Genomic DNA, 19,541 nt, shown 5'->3' with positions numbered 1-19,541 from the left:
TGCGAATCCTGCTACTCGACAAAGCCCAGCAGGGCTGCCCCCTCGGTCATGCCCTGCGAATCCTGCTGCTCGACAAAGCCCAGCAGGGCTGCCCCCTCGGTCGTGCCCTGTGAATCCTGCTACTCGACAAAGCCCAGCAGGGCTGCCCCCTGGGTCGTGCCCTGCGAATCCTGCTACTCCAACACACGCCATGCAAAGCGCGGTGTCTCGGGGCTGCCTGCTGTCTGGCTGGTCCTCACTCCACCCCAGGGGCTCCAGCTGCCTTCTCTGCTCGCAGCCCGCAACTAGCGGGGACCCACTGGTGTCCACTGACGCCGCTGCCAGGGAACCTGGTGTCGCCCCCTGGCTATGGACGCACACCGCCATGGCACCGCTCCGAGCCTCCGCTCTCCCTCCCAAGTGCTCTCGCTGCACTGTCACCGGGCCCCATGGGAGGCTGTGTGTCCTTGTCGGCCCGCTCAGTGTCCTTCTGAGCAGGATCCAAGCACAGCCCCACAAACCACCGTAAACACTGAAGCCAGCGGGCTTGCCGGCAGGCAGACCCCAGGGCCGTTCCCATCAGCGCTCTCCCACGAGGACACCCGCTTCTCCCGCCGGTTCGGTCTCACCTGCGAGCGCTCCCTACCTGAGCTCCATGACGGGTGCAAACAGCATGCTGAGCAGCGCGGGGAGGCCTGGGATGTGCGGCATCAGGGAGGTCTCGCGCAGCAGCATGGTGGACCCTGCGGACGGGCCCGGCGGGCAGGCGGTCACTGTGGGGCCCCGCGCTCAGGCCTCCCACCCCGCGTGCAGCTGTCCCACAGATGCCCGGCAGGCAGAGCTCCCGGTGCGGGTCCCCCAGCCCCCCAAGGGAAGCCCGCCGCCTAAGGCCCTGGCTTTGATTGTCCTGTTTGGTTACTCCTCCTCTCCTTCCTCCTCTGGCCAAGACCTGGGATTCGCCCTCCTGTCCAGCCAAGATAACGGAAAGCATGGACGGCCAAGGAGTCCGTCCCCGCGCCCCTGCGCAGGGAGTGGGAAGGCTGGGACTCTCCGGCTCAAACTCACACCCGCTGATGCACTCAGAAGAGAGTCCAGGAGCCGGGCCGCAGGTGTGAGGCTGCTCCCGACCTCAGGACAGACGTCCCGGCCCTGGAGTCAGGCGGGGAGCAGGGCGGGCGGCGCAGCCCCTCACTCACCAGTGGTGTTCACGGAGAGGGACGCTGCGACCAGCAGCCGCTGGTGCGTGTCCTCGGGGCTGTCGCTGATGATGACCGAGTTGATGCTTTCCTTCTCGATCCAGACGCACCTGGAAGCAGAGCTCCTGGGAGAGGCAGCCCCTGCACGAGGCAGCGCCTGACGCCAGGCCAGGAGAGGCCACTGCAGAGACAGGCCGGCCACAAACGCAGAAGCGGTCCCTGCACGAGGCAGCGCCTGACGCCAGGCCAGGAGTGGCCGCTGCAGACACAGGCCGGCCGCAATGCAGTGACCGACCGATCGCTGGGAGGCCGCGGCCCGTCTCCACCGAGTCTCGGCCATGCCCAGACCCACGTGCTGCCCTTGCACAAACCTCCACCTCCAGCCAGACCGCCGCCCGCACTGCCCACCTGCAGCGGCTGCGGCCTGCGTCCCAGCAGGCTGTCCCTGACACCCGCCTGGGGGAAGCCCGGCCTGGCCCACCTGCCCCCTGCTCACAGTGGCCCAGCAGGGGACCCTCCACGCCTGCTCCTCCCGAACCTTTGACTCTAATCGCAGGCCAGGCTATCGAGTCCACACCGAAAGCTCCCATGAGCTTTCTGCTCCTCCTACGGTGGACACAGTCCACGGTGACCCGCCTGGAGCAGGACGCAACGGCCTCCAGAGTCTCTCCTCCATGCGGGCTCCGCACCCTCTCAAGTGCTCACCGGGCACCTGCAGACTCTGGGGCTCTTGCTGCAAACTGGGGGCTGAGCTCTGCGTTTCTAACAGGCTCTTGGGGACACGTCTGCTGCTGGTTCTGGAGGAGACTCTGGCAAGCCAGGGTTTTTCCTCTGCAGCCCAAGCGATTGTTTAAGATGCACAAAATGAGGCTTTCCATGCTTCTCAGGAGGAAGCGACTCATGAGGCTTGGCAACACAGGCCTCCCAGCAGTCCTCCGCTCTCACTCCCCGTCCTCAGGGGAGCACTCGCTCCAGATCTGGCCTGCACCCTCTGCTGCCAGGACCCTCCTGGAGCCTTCACCCTGCCAGCACAATGCTCCTGGTCTTCACTCCTCCGCACACTCCGGGTCTCAGACTTCTGAAACCTGACGGCCTTCCGAGTGTGGTCAGGGCGCTCTGAGACGCCTCCATGATGCTCCAGGAGCCCATCAAGAGCCACAGCAACCCACCGTGAAGTCAGAGGTTTCCTCTGTCCTGCCGCTGTGCCCGCTGGACCCATAATGTGGGGCACACCACCTGTGCTGTGGCCCCCAGTGCTCTCGCTAAACCCCTCCCAGGACACAGCAGGCATGACAGATCTGCTGGACGAATGGCGATGATGCTGAGGACAGAAACGACGAGGGCCCTAATGAAGCCCAGGTCTCAGCAGAACGGCTTTCACCTAAGACAGTGTGGGAACCTCAGGTCTGCAGCGAGCACAGAGGCCAGAGAACTTAGCAAAGGCAGCAGGTTCCGAGAGGTTAGACATAGAAAAGCTTAGTTTCTGATAAGCCCTTTGAACAGAGGACCAGAGAAAGCAGCTTCATGGGAATCTTAATCATACCTGAACTTGGATATTCTGGTCAGACTATGACACTTCAGTTCGTAAGGGTTAAAAGGCCCGTGAAGTACTGCCTGTACACACAAAACATACAAAACGTTACGGATAAGTAAAATGTCACTTCACTTTCATTTTAAAAATCCAAAAGTCAGCTCACAGTTTAAAAGAAAGAAAAAAAGCTACGTCTTAGTCATAAGGTCTTGAAGATTTAATGGGGGAAAAACGCCTTAAAAGAGGTATTCTCCTGGAATGCACCTGTTTCCATCAATGGAAACCTTCATATTTTGCATATAAAATGTATCTACACACACACATATATAAGATAGCCTTTGGTCAAGAAAAGGAAACACTGTCAAGCACTTCTGTGAAAGGCCTCTCTTCACTGCAGCAGCAGCCCAAGACCACACAGCCAGAGGCCAGGACAATAAAAGCAGAGTCCCTGGCTGGGGCAACGGGACACGTCCCAGCCAACCCTTCCCGCCAGACGCCACCAAGGGACGAAGCTGAGCCCTGCCGCTGGTCCTCCGAAGCCCACAGCCGTGCTCCCCTCCATCTGACGAGCAAACACCGGTCTCTGTGACTGGAAACGCAGCCTGCCACCCAACTGCCCGGCTTTGCTGCAAAGCGCCCGTCTATCCTGCCTCCTCAGAACTGTCTGAGAGGCTGCCTCCCGGGCTTGAGTCCTCAGCAAGTCCGCCAAATATAATCAACATAACCCTCAGCTTTTAGGCTGTGCAATCTTTTTCACATGGTGTCGCCTCTGGAAAGGTTGGCTTAAAAAAGAACCACTCAAAAAAAAAAAAAAAGAACTAGCCAAAAGCCTGTCTCTACACGAAATTCTAGGTTTTTCTCATATTAATACAGGCTCCACAGTGAGAGAAGTAACAGTACTAAAAACCAAGAACAAAAAACCACCATGACTTCCAGCTACAACTCAGCTTATAGCTGCAGAGTGATTCAAAGTTCTTAACTGGACTGTACAATACCTCCTATAAATTACCTTGCAGCTTGGGTTACCCAGCTTATTGGAAGAAAAGCTCTCCAGCAAAATCCGGATCAGGTGCTTTTCGTCGTCTTTCACGGGAGACGCCGTGGACATGTCTGTCAGGTCTTCTACTGATTTGGAAAAGAGACCCTTGAGAGCTTCGTGGCTTTGCTAAACAAAACAAGAAAAATTCATTTTGGTAAAAGGAAAACCAGTATTAAAAACATTTTATTCCAAATTAATCAAAGCATTTCATAGGCACCACCTTATCATTAGGTTACCTTTAGATCATTAAGATGTCAAAAGATAATTTATTGATACAAACAAAAGAAGACAGAACTCACTAAAGGCTCAGCTCATTAGCCTTTACTAACTTTCAGCCAAAGTGAAAGTCGCTCAGTCGTGTCTGACTCTTTGCGACCCTGGACATACACAGTCCATGGAATTCTCCAGGCCAGAACACTGGAGTGGGTAGCCTTTCCCTTCTCCAGGGGATCTTCCCAACCCAGGGGTCGAACCCAGGACACCAGCATTGCAGGAGGACTCTTTACCAGCTGAGCCACCAGGGAAGCCCTCAGCCATCAGAGAACTGAAGGGTGACACAGGTTTTGTACACAAAATGTCAGCTTCATCCCGGGACTGTGACCAGGACCCCCGGTGCGTTTTCTCAAGTGCAAACACAAACCCGGCTGGCTCTATGGTGACGTTTCCCTGCTGGTTTGCCCCCTGCCCAACCCAGTACCTCATCCCCAGCAGAAATTACAGAAGGAGCCACCTTCAACATGAGCCTCAAAGTGGCATCTCAAACCTTCAGATCAAGAAAGGCAGCTTCAGAAATGGTTTTGAAATAAACAGTTGAAATACATTTTGAAATGTTTCAAACGCTAGAAACAAATATTTTATAAAGGAATTATAAAATTCATTAGGGAGATAAATCTTGGAATCCATTTTTAACAACTCCCCAAAGAGAGAACACTTTCACATCTAAGTTTGGTTCCAAGAACAACAACAACAAAACACCAACAGCTTCGTAACCGGAAACCACAAGAGCTGTGCCTGGCCACCATGATTTGGCCTCAAAGAAACTAGAAGACATTTAGGAAGGAACCACAGACCTCAACACACCAATCGCTGTCCGGCTCTGCAGCCCTTGAGATCCTGAGAGCGGGAAAGGCCCCCCCTGCCTCCCGCCCCACCCCGCCCACGGGCAGCACACACCTTGGACTCGTAGGGCTCCTCGGCCGGCTCAGCGTAGCCCTGGCTGATGAGGATGCCCCGCACGCTGACCGTGTCCTGCAGCCCTGAGGGGAGGTAGGCGTCCACGTGCAGGACGCTGTGCACCATGGAGAAGACCTTCACCAGGAGGGTGCGGCCGCCGACCAGAGAGGAGAAGCGCTGGCTGGCCCCGCTGCTCCAGCGCTCGCCACACACCAGGCACCTCGCTGATGGCCGCATCTTGCAGATCTTGAACTCCAGGGCCTGCAGGGCAGAGGGCAGGGCCAGACACTCAGCCCAGACGCTACCCAAAGTAGACCTGGGCGGGGTCTGCACCAGGAACCATCACAGACCCTACTGGAAGCACGGCAGGGTGACCGAGGACGCCACAGCTAAAACCACATGGTCTCGTCAGTCGATGACAAAAAAGCTTAGAATGCCTTTTACAAAGTACAGGTGGAAAAGCATTATAAACTTCACGAAGTTTGAAACCCTCCATGTACTTTAACTTGCTCCAGAAGCACTATCAGCAAAAACATCTACAGCAACATATCTCAGGGAAAAAGCAGAAACCAGACTTGGGGAGCACAACAAAATGAGGGCCTTCCTGCTCTGGGTCTTGGCCCATCTGCAAGCTGAGGGGCGAGCCCTGACCTCCAAGACCCCTCCAGCTTCACACGCTCAGGCCACCGCAATGTGTCCCCCTCACCTGAAAGGGCAGCTCAAGGAACTGGCAGGGCATCTCCATGAGGACGCCCAGCGCCACGCGCGCTCTGTTCCCGTAGTCCACGAAGAACACCTAGAGGAGGCCGGGTGTGCGTCAGTGCAGGCCCGGCCAGGAGCCCAGACGCGGCCGCCCCAGCCAAGCCCACTCCTCGGGACTCCCAGGACAGGGCGAGTCCTCAGGCCACTGAGGGAAGGGGCTTTCCGACTGCACCACTTCTCTAATTGTAACTATTTTATATTTAGTTTCCACGAGAAAAGACAAAAATCTTTCTGTCAACTGCTTTGAGTCTGCCTCATTTCCGTTTGCAAGATTTACTACAGAAAAACATACCTCGGCAGAATTTCCAGAAACATAGAGGACCTGGGCTCTGAAGTAGCTTTCTTTATCACTGTCGGCAAAGGGAGCCAGGCAGACCTGGTCGGGGTGGGGGTGGACAGGCAGGGGCACCAGCGTGAGGCGGTTTATCTCGGCAGCCAGACTCTTCAGAAACTCCCAGTTCTTCTCATCGGTCCTGTACCCCCAGAAGTGTCCCACTTCAACCACCTAGAGGGGAGGAGGAGGAAACAAACCCTGGAGAGGATCTCTGTCCAGAGGGACAGGCGCGCCTGCTGCAGGCCTGGCGTGCCCCCCTGCCGACCACCGCAGGTCACAAGCTATATTCCCTGGTCCCTAAGGTTCTCCAGGCTTTGAGTCGGTGCTTATGAGGAAACGGGGCTCCGGTCAAGTGAGGTGAGGGAGTGTGACGCGCACCAGCACTGCAGGCCCTGGGGCCACACGAGGTCAGGGCTGTCCCATCCGACCAGCCCCCAGGACCCGCCGAGCCCACAGAGCGCCCCCGGAGCGTGGGGCGGAGTGCGGACGGCCTCGCCCGCTGCCGCCACCACACAGCCCAGGCCGCACTGCTGCGGCCCTCCAGGCGGCGGGAGGCCAGGCTGCTAGGCGGAGTCTCCCAAGGAAGGGGACCACACATTTGCTAGGAAGCCTGCGGCATTTTAACTGAAATTTTATTTTGAAGAAGTAAAAACTACACTCCAACGAACGCTGCTGCCAATGCCAGCTCTGCTGATACAACTGAATTACAGGCAAACAGCGCCACGCCAGTGACGTCCTACCTGTGCCTGTTGCTAAACTGGTGTTTTTCGGCATTTCAAATGTACTACCATTTTGAAAATTAAACTTTGATTCTAGGATGAACACTTGTGTTTCTTGTTCTGTTACAGCCACGTTTGAATTTGCGAGTGAAAGTGACTCGAGCTCACCCAGACGGACTCCTGGTGGCCTTTAGCGATGCCCTTGATGACGCTGGTGTGCACCGTGAGGGCCCCTCACCGGGAGGCTTCTCCACTGTGAGACACAGGACCACACGGTCCACGGCCGGTCGAATGTGAGGATGTGAGGAGCCATGGACAGAGGGCCGACCCTAAGCAACCTGAGGACTAAGCCCTCGCTGCCACGGGTGCGGCGTGGGTGACTAAGGTACATGGGCCGTCTGCGGCTGCACCTCCACGCCCACTGCCCCGTGCGCTCGACGGGGCGGCTCTAAACAGAGACGACAGAAGAGCTCCAACGCCCGGGTCGCACCGCTCTCACCTCTGTGACTTCCACTGTTAGGAGCAGGTCTGTGATGGTCCGCGATTGGTCCACCATGTTAAAGGAGACTTGCACGGGATCAACTGTCTTCTTCTGGAAGTCCACGTTCACCCTGTTAGACACCACTTATCTTAAAAGGCACAGAGGTGTCACAAAGAACACGCGTGTGCTTACGTACGTGAGGCGACTGCTCGCACTAGTGCAACAGAGGTGTCACAAAGAACACGCGTGTGCTTACGTACGTGAGGCGACTGCTCGCACTAGTGCAACAGAGGTGTCACAAAGAACACGCGTGTGCTTACGTACGTGAGGCGACTGCTCGCACTAGTGCAACAGAGGTGTCACAAAGAACACGCGTGTGCTTACGTACGTGAGGCGACTGCTCGCACTAGTGCAACAGAGGTGTCACAAAGAACACGCGTGTGCTTACGTACGTGAGGCGACTGCTCGCACTAGTGCAACAGAGGTGTCACAAAGAACACGTGTGTGCTTACGTATGTGAGGCGACTGCTCGCACTAGTCCACGGCTACTACAGGAAAAGAGGTTTAATGAGACACAGCCAGGGACGACGAACTGCACATCATCTCCCACGAGAGACTCTGCCGGTGTCCTGCGCTGCCCTGGGGCAGGGGGTGCACCCCACAGTCACACACCACCCTCTACAAACACATGCTAATGCTCAAGATTGTCACGGAATTCTGCTTTCAAGGATATAAATTCTAAATCTGGGAACTGCAAGGTCTCCTGACTTGTGGGTTCAGAGGTGAGTGACCCTGACCTTTAGAAAACCATAAGAATCCACGGCTGCGTCATGTCACTAAGAAGTCCACGCCTAGGTCATGAAGTCATGTCATTAGAAAACACATACGTGGTTTCTAAAAAATCCAGTTATCATTCATCCCTTAAAGCAGCAACACAGCCAATGCTAAAATGTGAGGAGATACAACTCAAGTTTGAGAAAAGGTTTCCTTTTTTCCCTAGTAATTTTATTCTTCCATGAAGAGGAAGGATGATGAGAGACCCTGACCCGCCTCTCTGCCCTGTCCGCAGACCCGTCTGTTAAGTAAGGTGCCCAGGCAGCCAGGCAGCGGGATGGGTGTGCTGCACGTGGCCCCAGACTCAGCACACCCAGCTGCCACCCTCAGAGTCAGGTCATCCCACACCAGCCACACTCGTGGCCACACTTCCCTTCCTCCCCACTCCTCGACTTCGGGTTGGGTGCCTCGGGGGCTTACAAGATGACTGAGAGGAAAGACACAGGACTGCAGCTCTGCGGGCACAACCGAAAGTGCTCCCACCGGGGACGCCGAGGGCATTCAGGTCGGCCCAAGGTGCGCAGAGCCGCCAACCGCACGGCAGCGCCCTGGGCCGGGCGGAACCCCTGCGCTGCCTGCCAGGAGCTCCCAAGGGCGCCGCCACTCCGTGCCGGGTCAGCTCTGCTGAGGACAAGGAAGACCCTCTTGTGCTTGAGAAAAGGAGCGACGGGAAGGAGGAAGAAAGGGGGCTGGCACCAGGCTCGGTCCCCTCGACTCAACTGAAAATGACACAGGGACTCTGCCCACTCCCCGGCAGCCTTGACCACAGGTGCCGCAGCTACCACACAGACGCAAACGCTGAGCTTCAGAGAGGTCGAGTGACCTGTGCGAGCGCACACGGCAGCCCAGGCCAGTGCAAGTGTGTGACCTTCAGCACGGCTAAGCAGCTGCTCAAAAGTGGCATTTGAGAATGTGTAGGCAGCAGGACAGAGTCGTGCCCACCAGCCTCCTGAGCCTACCTCGTGTTCCGGAGCTTGGACACGGCCCCTCCTTGCACCTTCGCTTCAATCTCCTCTGCAGAGTGAACACTGAGTTCAAGGGACACTTTGAGCTGAGACATCTTGATGGCCATGTACACGGCAGGGAGCGTTTTAAACCTCTCTGTTGGATTGCGTGAAAACTCCACAAAGGCTCTGCTCCACAAATACAGATAAAAAATAAGCTTATGAGGCGTCTGAAACAGAGTTAAGTGTATATTAATTTCTCTCAAGTTCAGATAAAAGATTTTCAGCTACACATCTCCTCAAAACTACCTAGTAACTAACTTCTCATCACAGGGTTAATCAAGAAGATGTATTCAAGAGGAAACTACTCACTTAAGAGCAATAAAAATTACAATGACATACCATTAAATTAAAAGCCAGTATCGTCCTCACGTATCATGCAGTATAATGTGAAATAAAGACCGACTTCAAGTGAAATGTCCAGCTAAGAAATCTTAATTGTCATTATTGGAACAAAGTGATAGGTCTGGGTTTTGCTAGTTTATTGTAGAATAAAATGCAGAGAGAGAAAAGCACACAGCTGAGCAGCTGAGCGATCTTTCTGGCCCCCCTCAAACACCCGGTTTATCACAGTGACGCTGAGGCACGGCCTCCACCGCCCCGCTCCGCAGGGTCCTGCCAGCCCACCCCTCCCCGAGGGTAAGAATCAAACACGCAGTGTGGGTGCCCGCCAGGCACTCCCTGGTATAAACGGGAAAACCCTCTCGTTCACATTTGCTGGTGAATGAATGTCAAAATTGCCCAGGTCAAACATCACACTCAGAAACAGACTCATGACCCTCCAGCTGCTGTCCCGGAGAGCGCAAGCCTGGGGGAGCCGGAGCCCTGAGCTGGTAAGAGCGGCCGGCTCCACTGTCCTTCCACCCCTAGTCCCCCTCCCAACTCCACTGTCCCGCCTCAGCTCCCTTTCCGCCCCCTCCACTGACCCCCACCTGCCTGGGGCTCCCTTCACGCACGTCCATTCCGGTCCCACCAGCTGTCTCTAGAAGGCGCCCAGGTCTCTCCTTAGAGATCATTTCTTTCAAAGACTCTAGATCACCATGATTCTCCTCTTCCCTGAGTGTTCCCAACTCAAGAGGTGGAACAAGCCGAGCCCACGACATCCCTCCCCTGCCTCCCAGCCTCCTCCCATTCCCTATCCCCGTTGGCTCCTCGCTCTTTGTCCCCCAGGTTCTAAATGACTGAAGCAGACAAAGTCTCCTGGGGGTACTTCTGGCGGCTGGCCCACACGTGAAATCTCAGCCAGACACACCCCAGTGCAGTGCACCCCCCGAGCGTCAGCCCATACGCCTCACACTACTGAACACCCTGGGTGTCAGACCCGGGACCACACAGCTCGGCTCCTTTAGGAGGAACTCGGCTGAGAACAGACACACAGCTACATGGACCGCAGCTGCGCTTCGAGAGCTGTCCACAGCGGCCCTCTGACGTGTGGGCCCATTCTCCCACACACCCAGTTTCAAGGACCAGCCCCTGCAAAAGTGAAAACCTCACGGCTCTTTCGCAGCCGCAGTGGATTACAAAAGTGCACCACTTACTTTGCACCGTCGAACACGATGGACTTGACTTGGCCACACTGTCTGAAGAGAGACTGCAGCTGCTGGTGGTAGAGAAATCCGTAGGGAGGGATATGCTTCAGCTGTAAAACACGGCAGGCGTTAGCAGGGGCAGACCCGGAGCCCCCGCGAGTCACCGTGTTCACAGAGCAGAGCGCGCCGTCTCTAACCAGAGAGGTGGACCCCACAGCAGGGCACAGAAGGACTAACGACCGCTGTGGGTAATAACTAAGCTTTAAGAACACACATCGGACAAAGGCTAATTCTTCCACACTGTTCAGTCGCTCAGTCGTGCCCGACTCTCTGTGACCCCACAGACTACAGCACAGTGGGCTTTCCTGTCCTTCACACCATCCCCCGGAGCTTGCTCAAACTCATGTCCATCAAGTAGGTGATGCCATCCAACCATCTCGTCCTCTGTTATCCCCTTCTCCTCCTGACTTCAGTCTTTGCCAGCATCAGGGTCTTTTCTAAGAAGTCAGTTCTTTGCATCAGGAGGCCAAAGTATCAGAGCTTCAGTTTCATCATCAATCCTTCTAATGAATATTCAGGGTTGATTTCCTTCAGGATTGACTGGTTTGATCTCCTTGTAGTCCAGGGACTCTCAAGAGTCTTCTCCAACACCAGAGTTCAAAAGCATCAATACTTTGATGCTCAGCCTTCTTTATGGTCCAACTCTCACATCCATACATGACTACTGGGAAAAACCAGAGCTTTGACTAGACAGACCTCTGTTGGTAAAGTAACGTGTCTGTTTTTTAATATGCTGTCTAGGTTGCTCATAGCTTTTCTTCCAAGGAGCAAGCGTCTTTGAATTTCATGGCTGCAATCACCCCCTGCAGTGATTTTGGAGCCCCCAAAAATGAAGTCTCTCACTGTTTCCATTGTTTCCCCATCTATTTGCCATGAACTTCGTTTTCTGAATGCTGTTTTCTGAATTCTGGGTTTTAAGCCAGCTTTTTCACTCTCCTCTTTCACTTTTCATCAAGAGGCTCGTTAGTTCCTCTTCAATCTCTGCCATAAGGGTGGTGTCATCTGCATATCTGAGGTTATTGATATTTCTCCTGGCAATCTTGATTTCAGCTTGTGATTCTCCAGCCCAACGTTTCTCATGATGTACTCTGCATATAAGTTAAATAAGCAGGGTGACAATATACAGCCTTGACGTACTCCTTTCCCAATTGGGAACCAGTCTGCTGTTCCATGTCCAGTTCTAACTGTTGCTTCTTGACCTGCATACAGACTTCTCAAGAGGCAGGTAGGTCTGGTATTCTCATTAAGAATTTTCCAGTTTGTTGTGATCCACACAGTCAAAGGCTTTAGCATAGTCTATGAAGCAGATGTTTTTTCTGGAATTCTCTTGCTTTTTCTGTGATCCAATGGATGTTGGCAATTTTGATCTCTGGTTCCTCTGCCTTTTCTAAATCCAGCTTGTACATCTGGAAGTTCTCAGTTCACATACTGTTGAAGCCTAGCTTGGAGAATTTTGAGCATAATCTTGCTAGCATGTGAAACGAGTGCAATTGTGCAGTAGTTTAAACATTCTTTGGCATTGCCCTTAATTTGGGATTGGAATGAAAACTGATTCTTCCCTGTTAAAATAGTCCAAAAGTCCAATACACAAAAGACTTCATTTCACCTTAAAATAACAGAGTAGCCTATATATCTTTATCAAACATGGTATGTCTACACAGGCAGTGGTGGGAATGCAGACACCCCTGAGAGGCGGGAGTGGGTCCTCACCCTGCAGGCAACACCCAACCAGGAGGCCCTGGGCAACCCCTCCTTCCCTCTCCCCACTCCGACCCCTCCCCACTCCGCCCCCTCCCCACTCCCACCCTGCCCACTCCGCCCTCTCCCCATACCCACCCTGCCCCCTCCCCACACCCACCCTACCCACTCCGCCCCTCCCCACTCCGCCCCCTCCCCACTCCCACCCTGCCCACTCCGCCCTCTCCCCATACCCACCCTGCCCCCTCCCCACACCCACCCTGCCCACTCCGCCCCTCCCCACTCCGCCCCCTCCCCACACCCACCCTGCCCTCCCCACAGGGCCATCTGGGTTCTGAGCTCTGACTCTGGTATGAAACCCGGAGCCACTGCCCCATGCCCAGCACAGCTCCACAAGAGGCAGCAGGTCGTGAACAGCAAGGGCTGTGGATTCGGGTCTGAGTTCAAGTCCTGCCTTGTTCAGTCTCTTTCGGCAAGTCACAGAGCCACCCTCGTACCCCCCAGCCACGTCATGAATTAAGGGCGATGACCAATCTCTCACTCGAAGGGTGAAATGCAAAGAAAAACGAGTAAAAAGCAGCTAGCAAAGGCGCCCTCAGAGGACAGTCCATACTAGCACGAGCTCAGCTGTTACAAAGCACACGGGAGGGAATTCTGGCCCGCAGAGCGCATGGTGAACAGGCAAGCACAGTCCCACATCCAAGGACGTGCGCCGAGCGCGCTTGGTCCACCACGGCCATCAGGAAGAGCAGAGGCCCAGCCAGGCTTCCCCACCGCGAGGCAGAGCTGATGAGCACCTCCGCGGGACAAAGCGCGGTGCTCCTCCAAGACCCCCCCACCCCCACCCCAGTGTGAACTCTGCTTCTTCACTAGCAGAGCACAGCCCCAGTGGGGGAGGAGAGGCCGCAGTGCTGTGGGCTCGCCACCGCCGGGAGCCTCGCCAGGTCTCCGCGCCCCTTTAGCAGATGCAGGCTGAGGTCGCAGCACGAGCCCACGAAAGCCCGACTCCCAGAGGCCGACCCTGAAGTCACCCTGGGCTCAGGTTTGATTAGACACAGAGTCCACCAGCGTTGATAGGTGGTGAGCGCTGGGACTGACCGTGAGATTCGCCCAAAGCTCAGGTTATTTAAACACTAATTTTCAGGCCACACTTCTAGTTCAGATTCTGTGGCACAGGGCCTCAAGTCTGAATTTCAAAATAAACAAACACTCTCTAGGTGATTCTGTTACGTGTGAATGGGGATCAGAGTTTAAATCACAGTACAAAGTTGCCAACCAAATAACCCTTTACACTTTGCGTAAAATGAAGTTATTAACCACCTGCTCTTAAATTTATGGAGAAGTATGTTAAATCCTTCAGAACGAGATGGGGCAGGCAAGGTTAGCCTTGACTACTTCACTCCACAAGGCCTTCTTTCTTCAGGCCAGGTCTGTGAGACAGGAACCAGTGGAGGCATGTGAAAAGGTCAGACAAGCCATGAAATTCACTTTAGGGGAAAAAAATCCACTAAGCATTTATACAAACAGAGACAAAGGGGAAATAAAATGTTCCGTACTGGCCATACTGGAATGATGCCTGCCTGAAAACCGAGCGCCCAGTCTCCCCCAGGGAAGGCCACTGTCTCCCCACCTACCACGATGGTCGTCTTTGGGTCTTTGCCTGCCAGCTCCCTCGTGGCTATCTCTTCATCAGGCTGCCCGAAAGTAAAGTAATTTGGATAAAAAGCACCTGCCAACACAACCTGGGAGACAGATGTATTTTCATGAAGTAACAGCATGATTCTATCACATTGTCTCATTAATACAGTAATCTCATCCCAGAATGACATCCATAATGTAAAAGATGAGTTAATATTTTTTAAAAACCTGGACCTTTAATCAGTCAACCAGAAAGTCACGATTCTGGTTACTTCCCTGTAACAGAAACACATTCTACAAGATCATTGCTCCAAAGAGCCTGACTATTTCTCAGAATGAGGTTTAGGGACTTCCCTGGCAGTCCAGTAGTTAAGACTCCACTCTCCCAATCCCGGGTACACAGGTTCAATCACTGCTTGGGGAACTAAGATCCCACAAGCCACACCGTGCAGCTAGGAAAAAGAATGAGGTTTAGAAAACAGTGGCGAGTTGAACAAGGACACAAATGATTGCACACACAGGGCCCTGGGGGCTAGCCAGCATTTTCTACCTTCTCCTCAACATACTTCCTTCCATGGGTCAGGCCTTCTCCAAAATGTTCAGGTAAAGTTACAACTGGGGCACATAGACTCAGGGCAGCAGGCCTGCCTTCAATGCTCACTTCTAAAAAGCACTCTGCAAAGAGCCGCTTCGTCAGTTAAAAACATGCCATTTGAAACCAACACCCAAGGAAGACTGTCCCAACCTTAAAGTAATTTGACATTGGTTTCCCAGCAGCCTCCAGGTTACAGGATCCCAACTCTGTGTGCATCAGCCAACAGGTGGACGCAGGACGAGCCTGCCTCCGCCTCTGAGCCTGAGTCAGAAGCACTGGCTGCCTCTCCAGGACACACTTCCCTCCACACACGCCTACAAGGCTCCATCCAACAAGGGAGTCTGATCACGGCCTCAAAGTTGAAATAACTTTCTGATGCAGGGTAAAAGCAACGTAATATTAACAACAATTTTACTTTCTTAAAAGCCAAAATAAAAGGATCTCTCTGGAAGCAGTAAAGACAGCAGCCTTCAGAAACATGCCTCCAGAGATCAGAACTGGGTCTGGATCACCAACTCAGTGACACAGAAACCTGAACACAAGGGTGGAGTGTTTCCTGTTCTCCAGCACAGCGTGAGCGCTGTGTGTCTAAGATCTCCTGTGAGGCACAACTTGTACCAGAGAAAGGGAGCAAGCACTCTCACAACCGAGCCCAGAGGAGCAGAAGGAACCAGGAAAGGATGTCCGGGTGCCCCCACGTACCTGCAGGATGAATCTCTGCTTGTACTTGTACTCCTGGTCTAGGACAGGCCGCCGGGAATCAACATACATGTTGAACTGTGAGACCCTAGTCTTCAGTTCTTCATATAACTCGGCCACCTAAGAAGAACACAGGGACAGTGTCTCCAGATGACCACGCCATTCAGGGTAGTGGGAGCACCAGAAAAGCAGTCCACACTGGGAAATATTGCTACGCCTGTGGGTGAAACCCTGCAGCTACTGAGAGCCATGATACTAGAGGCTGATTAAGAAAGGATGGAAAAGACACACAATACAGTGCGACAGACAACAGGACACAAAGCTGCACACGCTTCACAACCCCAGCTCATAAACACTCACAGGAAGCACTGCAAACGCACACACAGGCGCCAGTGGCCGAGCGGGCCTCCGCGGCCACCGCCCTGCCTCAGGCCCTCGGAACGCTCCCAGAGCCTCCTGCCAGGAGCACACACCGCTGCTTTGGGATTAAAAAGAACGGCTACACAGTGACCCTCAACAAAAACACCTCTTTAGTTTAAACAGAATCGTCTCACGTAAAAGTATTTTACCACACTTCAAATGGATACACACAAGAATACACAAATCCAAACACCTATGAACGCATCATAGATTAACTTACCACAAAATTATCTCCCAGGAAGCAACAGTTAGCACTGGACATGGAACAACAGACTGGTTCCAAATAGGAAAAGGAGTATATCAAGGCTGTATATTATCACTGCCTATTCAACTTATATGCAGAGTACATCATGAGAAACGCTGGACTGGAAGAAACACAAGCTGGAATCAAGATTGCCGGGAGAAATGTCAATAACCTCAGATATGCAGATGACACCACCCTTATGGCAGAAAGTGAAGAGCAACTAAAAAGCCTCTTGATGAAGGTGAAAGTGGAGAGTGAAAAAGTTGGCTTAAAGCTCAACATTCAGAAAACGAAGATCATGGCATCCGGTCCCATCACTTTATGGGAAATAGATGGGGAAACAGTGGAAACAGTGTCAGACTTTATTTTGGGGGTCTCCAAAATCAATGCATATGGTAACTGCAGCCACGAAATTAAAAGACGCTTACTCCTTGGAAGGAAAGTTATGACCAACCTAGGTAGCATATTCAAAAGCAGAGACATTACTTTGCCAACAAAGGTCCGTCTAGTCAAGGCTATGGTTTTTCCTGTGCTCATGTATGGACATGAGAGTTGGACTGTGAAGAAGGCTGAGCACCGAAGAATTGATGCTTTTGAACTGTGGTGTTGGAGAAGACTCTTGAGAGTCCCTTGGACTGCAAGGAGAACCGACCAGTCCATTCTGAAGGAGATCAGCCCTGGGATTCCTTTGGAGGGAATGATGCTGAAGCTGAAACTCCAGTACTTTGGCCACCTCATGCGAAGGGTTGACTCATTGGAAAAGACTCTGATGCTGGGAGGGATTGGGGGCAGGAGAAGAAGGGGACGACAGAGGATGAGATGGCTGGATGGCATCACTGACTCGATGGACGTGAGTCTGAGTGAACTCCGGGAGTTGGTGATGGACAGGGAGGCCTGGCGTGCTGTGATTCATAGGGTCGCGAAGAGTCGAACATGACTGAGCGACTGAACTGAACTGAACTGAAAGAAAAAACTATACAAGCCACAGCTGTAAAGGTAACTGGAAAAAGACTACAAAAAAGAACGGTGAGGACGGAAACTCTTAGAAGTCCTGACCTATGAGGAGACGAGGAGAGCCTGGGGACACAGGAAGGGCCCAGCCTGGCCACTTCCACACTCACTACTGAAATCACCCAGAAGGCTGCAGGAAATACAGCTTGCTAATTAAAAACCAATTTAAAATTATGCAAGTCACCTTTTCTGACCAAATGCAATAAAAATCAAAATATTAACAACAAAACAAGATACCTAAAGATATTTCTACCCAGAAACTCAAACACTCTTCTAAAAGACCCTGAATCAAGGAGAAAGCCAACAGTGAAAGTAAGCCTCAGACAGGGATAGCCGTGAGCTCCCTATAGCGGGGAGGGAACGTGCATCCCCACATGGGATGTCAAAGACCAACGGACCCAAACTGCTCACAAGAAAACTCGCAGCTTTAACTACTTTTAATTAGAAAGACTGAAAGTCCATCCCACTCCAATATTCTTGCCTGGGAAACCCCGTGGACAGAGGAGCCTGGCAGGCTATAGTCCACGGGATCTCAAAAGAGTCAGACATGAGTTAAAAAGACTGAAAGTGATAACAAGTTAAATTCTCACCTCAGTAACTAAAAGTAAACCAGAGAAAAACTAAATTAATGGAAAAAAGCCAAAGTCAATCCACTGAAATCTTTTACCTTTCCTCTCCCACAAAACACGTGCACAGTAAAACTGTCAAATCAAACCAGGAGTCAGTTCTCTGAAAATACAATAAAACAGACACAGCATCTTGCAAACCGGTGCAGTAAAGGCCTTGAGTCAGCAGGCCCGGCTGTCCACGTCCTGGACATTCCAGAGGAAGGTCTGGCTCCGGGCAGGTCAGCTCTGGGTCCCTGGCATACTGGCCCTAAGAGCGTCTTTGTTCAGCTGAGGCCTTGGTTCAGCACGAACGCAACAAGCAGTTCATGGAGCAGTGCGACATCGTGGGGGCGGGGGGCAAGGGGCCTGGGCCACAGGGTATCCATGTGACCTTCAGAGGAGCTGAAAACCAAGCAAGTGAGGTCAACCAGGTGCACACCCCCGACCACGTAACCAGCCCTCAACACAAGCCTGCAGGCCAAGGCCAGCGAGCCCCCCGGCCTGCGGTCTCCTGCAGGCTGTGAGCACCCGTGCTGCCCAGAGGCCCTGCCGCGAGACCCCGACTGCGGGCCGACGCTGGTCTCTCCTGGTCCCTCCCCACCCGCCTTGCACCTTTGCTGGAAGTCATCTGTGTCCTTTCACGATAACAAACCGTAACTGTGACCGCAACACATCGAGTCTACTTGCGCTGGACACAGGACGCACTTCCTGGAAGGCTCACTGCTACCCACGGGTTGCGAAGAGTCCCCCACGACTGAGCAACTAAGCACAGCACTGTACAGCACCCTGGGCACTGCCGGTACTTGATAAACGTCACCTTTACTTGCGTTCAAAGAATATACAACTTACCTCTCTAATTCTCTTGATCTGAATGTAATTTAACCGCCCCCAGTCAAGTTCATCCTTTAAATACACAAAAGCATAATATTTGATGTTAATGTAATAAACCAGAACTGATACATCTACGATAATACGTACATCTCACGAGGAAGAATAGAAACCGACAGGAAAAACACTGGCTGGCTCTTTGTTCAGTCACACAGTCGTGTCCGACTCCTTGCAACCCCAAGGACTGCATCACCCCAGGCCTCCCGTCCCTCACCAACTCCTGCACTATGCTCAAACCCATGTCCATCGAGTGGGTGATGCCGTCCAACCATCTCGTCCTCTGCCGTCCCCTCCTCCTCCTGCCTTCAATCTTTCCCAGCATCAGGGTCTTTTTCAATGAGTCAGCTCTTTGCATCAGGTGCCAAAAGTATTGGAGTTTCATCTTTAGCATCAGTCCTTCCAATGAATATTCAGAACTGACCTCCTTTAGAATGGACTGCTTGGACTGCCATGCTGTCCAAGGGACTCTCAAGAGCCTTCTCCAACAGCACAGTTCAAAAGCATCGATTCTTTAGTGCTCAGCTTTTTCTGTGGTCCAACTCTCACATCCATACATGACCACTGGAAAAACCACAGCTTTGATAATACAGATCTTTCTTGGTTATGTCTCTGCTTTTTAATATGCTATCTAGGTTGGTCATAGCTTTTCTTCCAAGGAGCAAGTGACTTTTAATTTCATGGCTGCAGTCACCATCTGCAGTGATTTTGGAGCCCAAGAAAATTAAGTCTGTCACTGTTTCCATTGTTTCCCCATCTGTTTGCCATGAAGTGATGGGACCAGATGCCCTGATCTTCATTTTTTGAATGTTAAGCTTTAAGCCAGCTTTTTCACTCTCCTCTTTCACCTTCATCAAGAGGTTCTTTAGTTCTTCTTCGTTTTCTGCTATGAGGGTGGTGTTATCTGCATATTTGAGGTTATTGATATTTCTCCGGCAATCTTAATTCCAGCTTGTGATTCATCCCGCCTGGCATTTCTCATGATGTACTCTGCATGTAAGTTAAATAAGCAGGGTGACAATATACAGCCTTGACGTACTCCATTCCCGATTTGGAGCCAGTCCAGGTTCCATGTCCAGTTCTAACTGTTGCTTCTTGATCT

The 19,541-nt window shown here is 52.7% G+C and overlaps 1 protein-coding gene across 2 annotated transcripts in view; it reads right to left on the bottom strand.

Annotated features, from left to right (window-relative positions):
• TDRD9 (tudor domain containing 9) overlaps positions 1–19,541 on the bottom strand; it is a 109,916-nt gene that overhangs the window by 29,015 nt on the left and 61,360 nt on the right. For both annotated transcript variants that reach the window (XM_059879388.1, XM_002696785.6), the window contains exons 20-32: positions 18,404–18,457; positions 15,275–15,391; positions 13,974–14,081; positions 10,591–10,691; positions 9,008–9,181; positions 7,233–7,344; positions 5,973–6,185; positions 5,625–5,714; positions 4,919–5,179; positions 3,716–3,871; positions 2,719–2,789; positions 1,176–1,285; positions 626–722 (exon numbers count right to left, since the gene is read on the bottom strand). In XM_059879388.1, the coding sequence (XP_059735371.1) occupies positions 626–722; positions 1,176–1,285; positions 2,719–2,789; positions 3,716–3,871; positions 4,919–5,179; positions 5,625–5,714; positions 5,973–6,185; positions 7,233–7,344; positions 9,008–9,181; positions 10,591–10,691; positions 13,974–14,081; positions 15,275–15,391; positions 18,404–18,457 (1,664 nt within the window). The remainder of the gene's footprint in view (positions 1–625; positions 723–1,175; positions 1,286–2,718; positions 2,790–3,715; positions 3,872–4,918; positions 5,180–5,624; positions 5,715–5,972; positions 6,186–7,232; positions 7,345–9,007; positions 9,182–10,590; positions 10,692–13,973; positions 14,082–15,274; positions 15,392–18,403; positions 18,458–19,541) is intronic.

Source organism: Bos taurus, chromosome 21 (assembly GCF_002263795.3).
Source record: "Bos taurus isolate L1 Dominette 01449 registration number 42190680 breed Hereford chromosome 21, ARS-UCD2.0, whole genome shotgun sequence".
In the NCBI taxonomy this organism is placed as follows: Eukaryota; Metazoa; Chordata; class Mammalia; order Artiodactyla; family Bovidae; genus Bos; species Bos taurus.
Note: the sequence above shows the minus strand (reverse complement) of the source record. Positions and strands in the feature narration are given on the sequence as shown.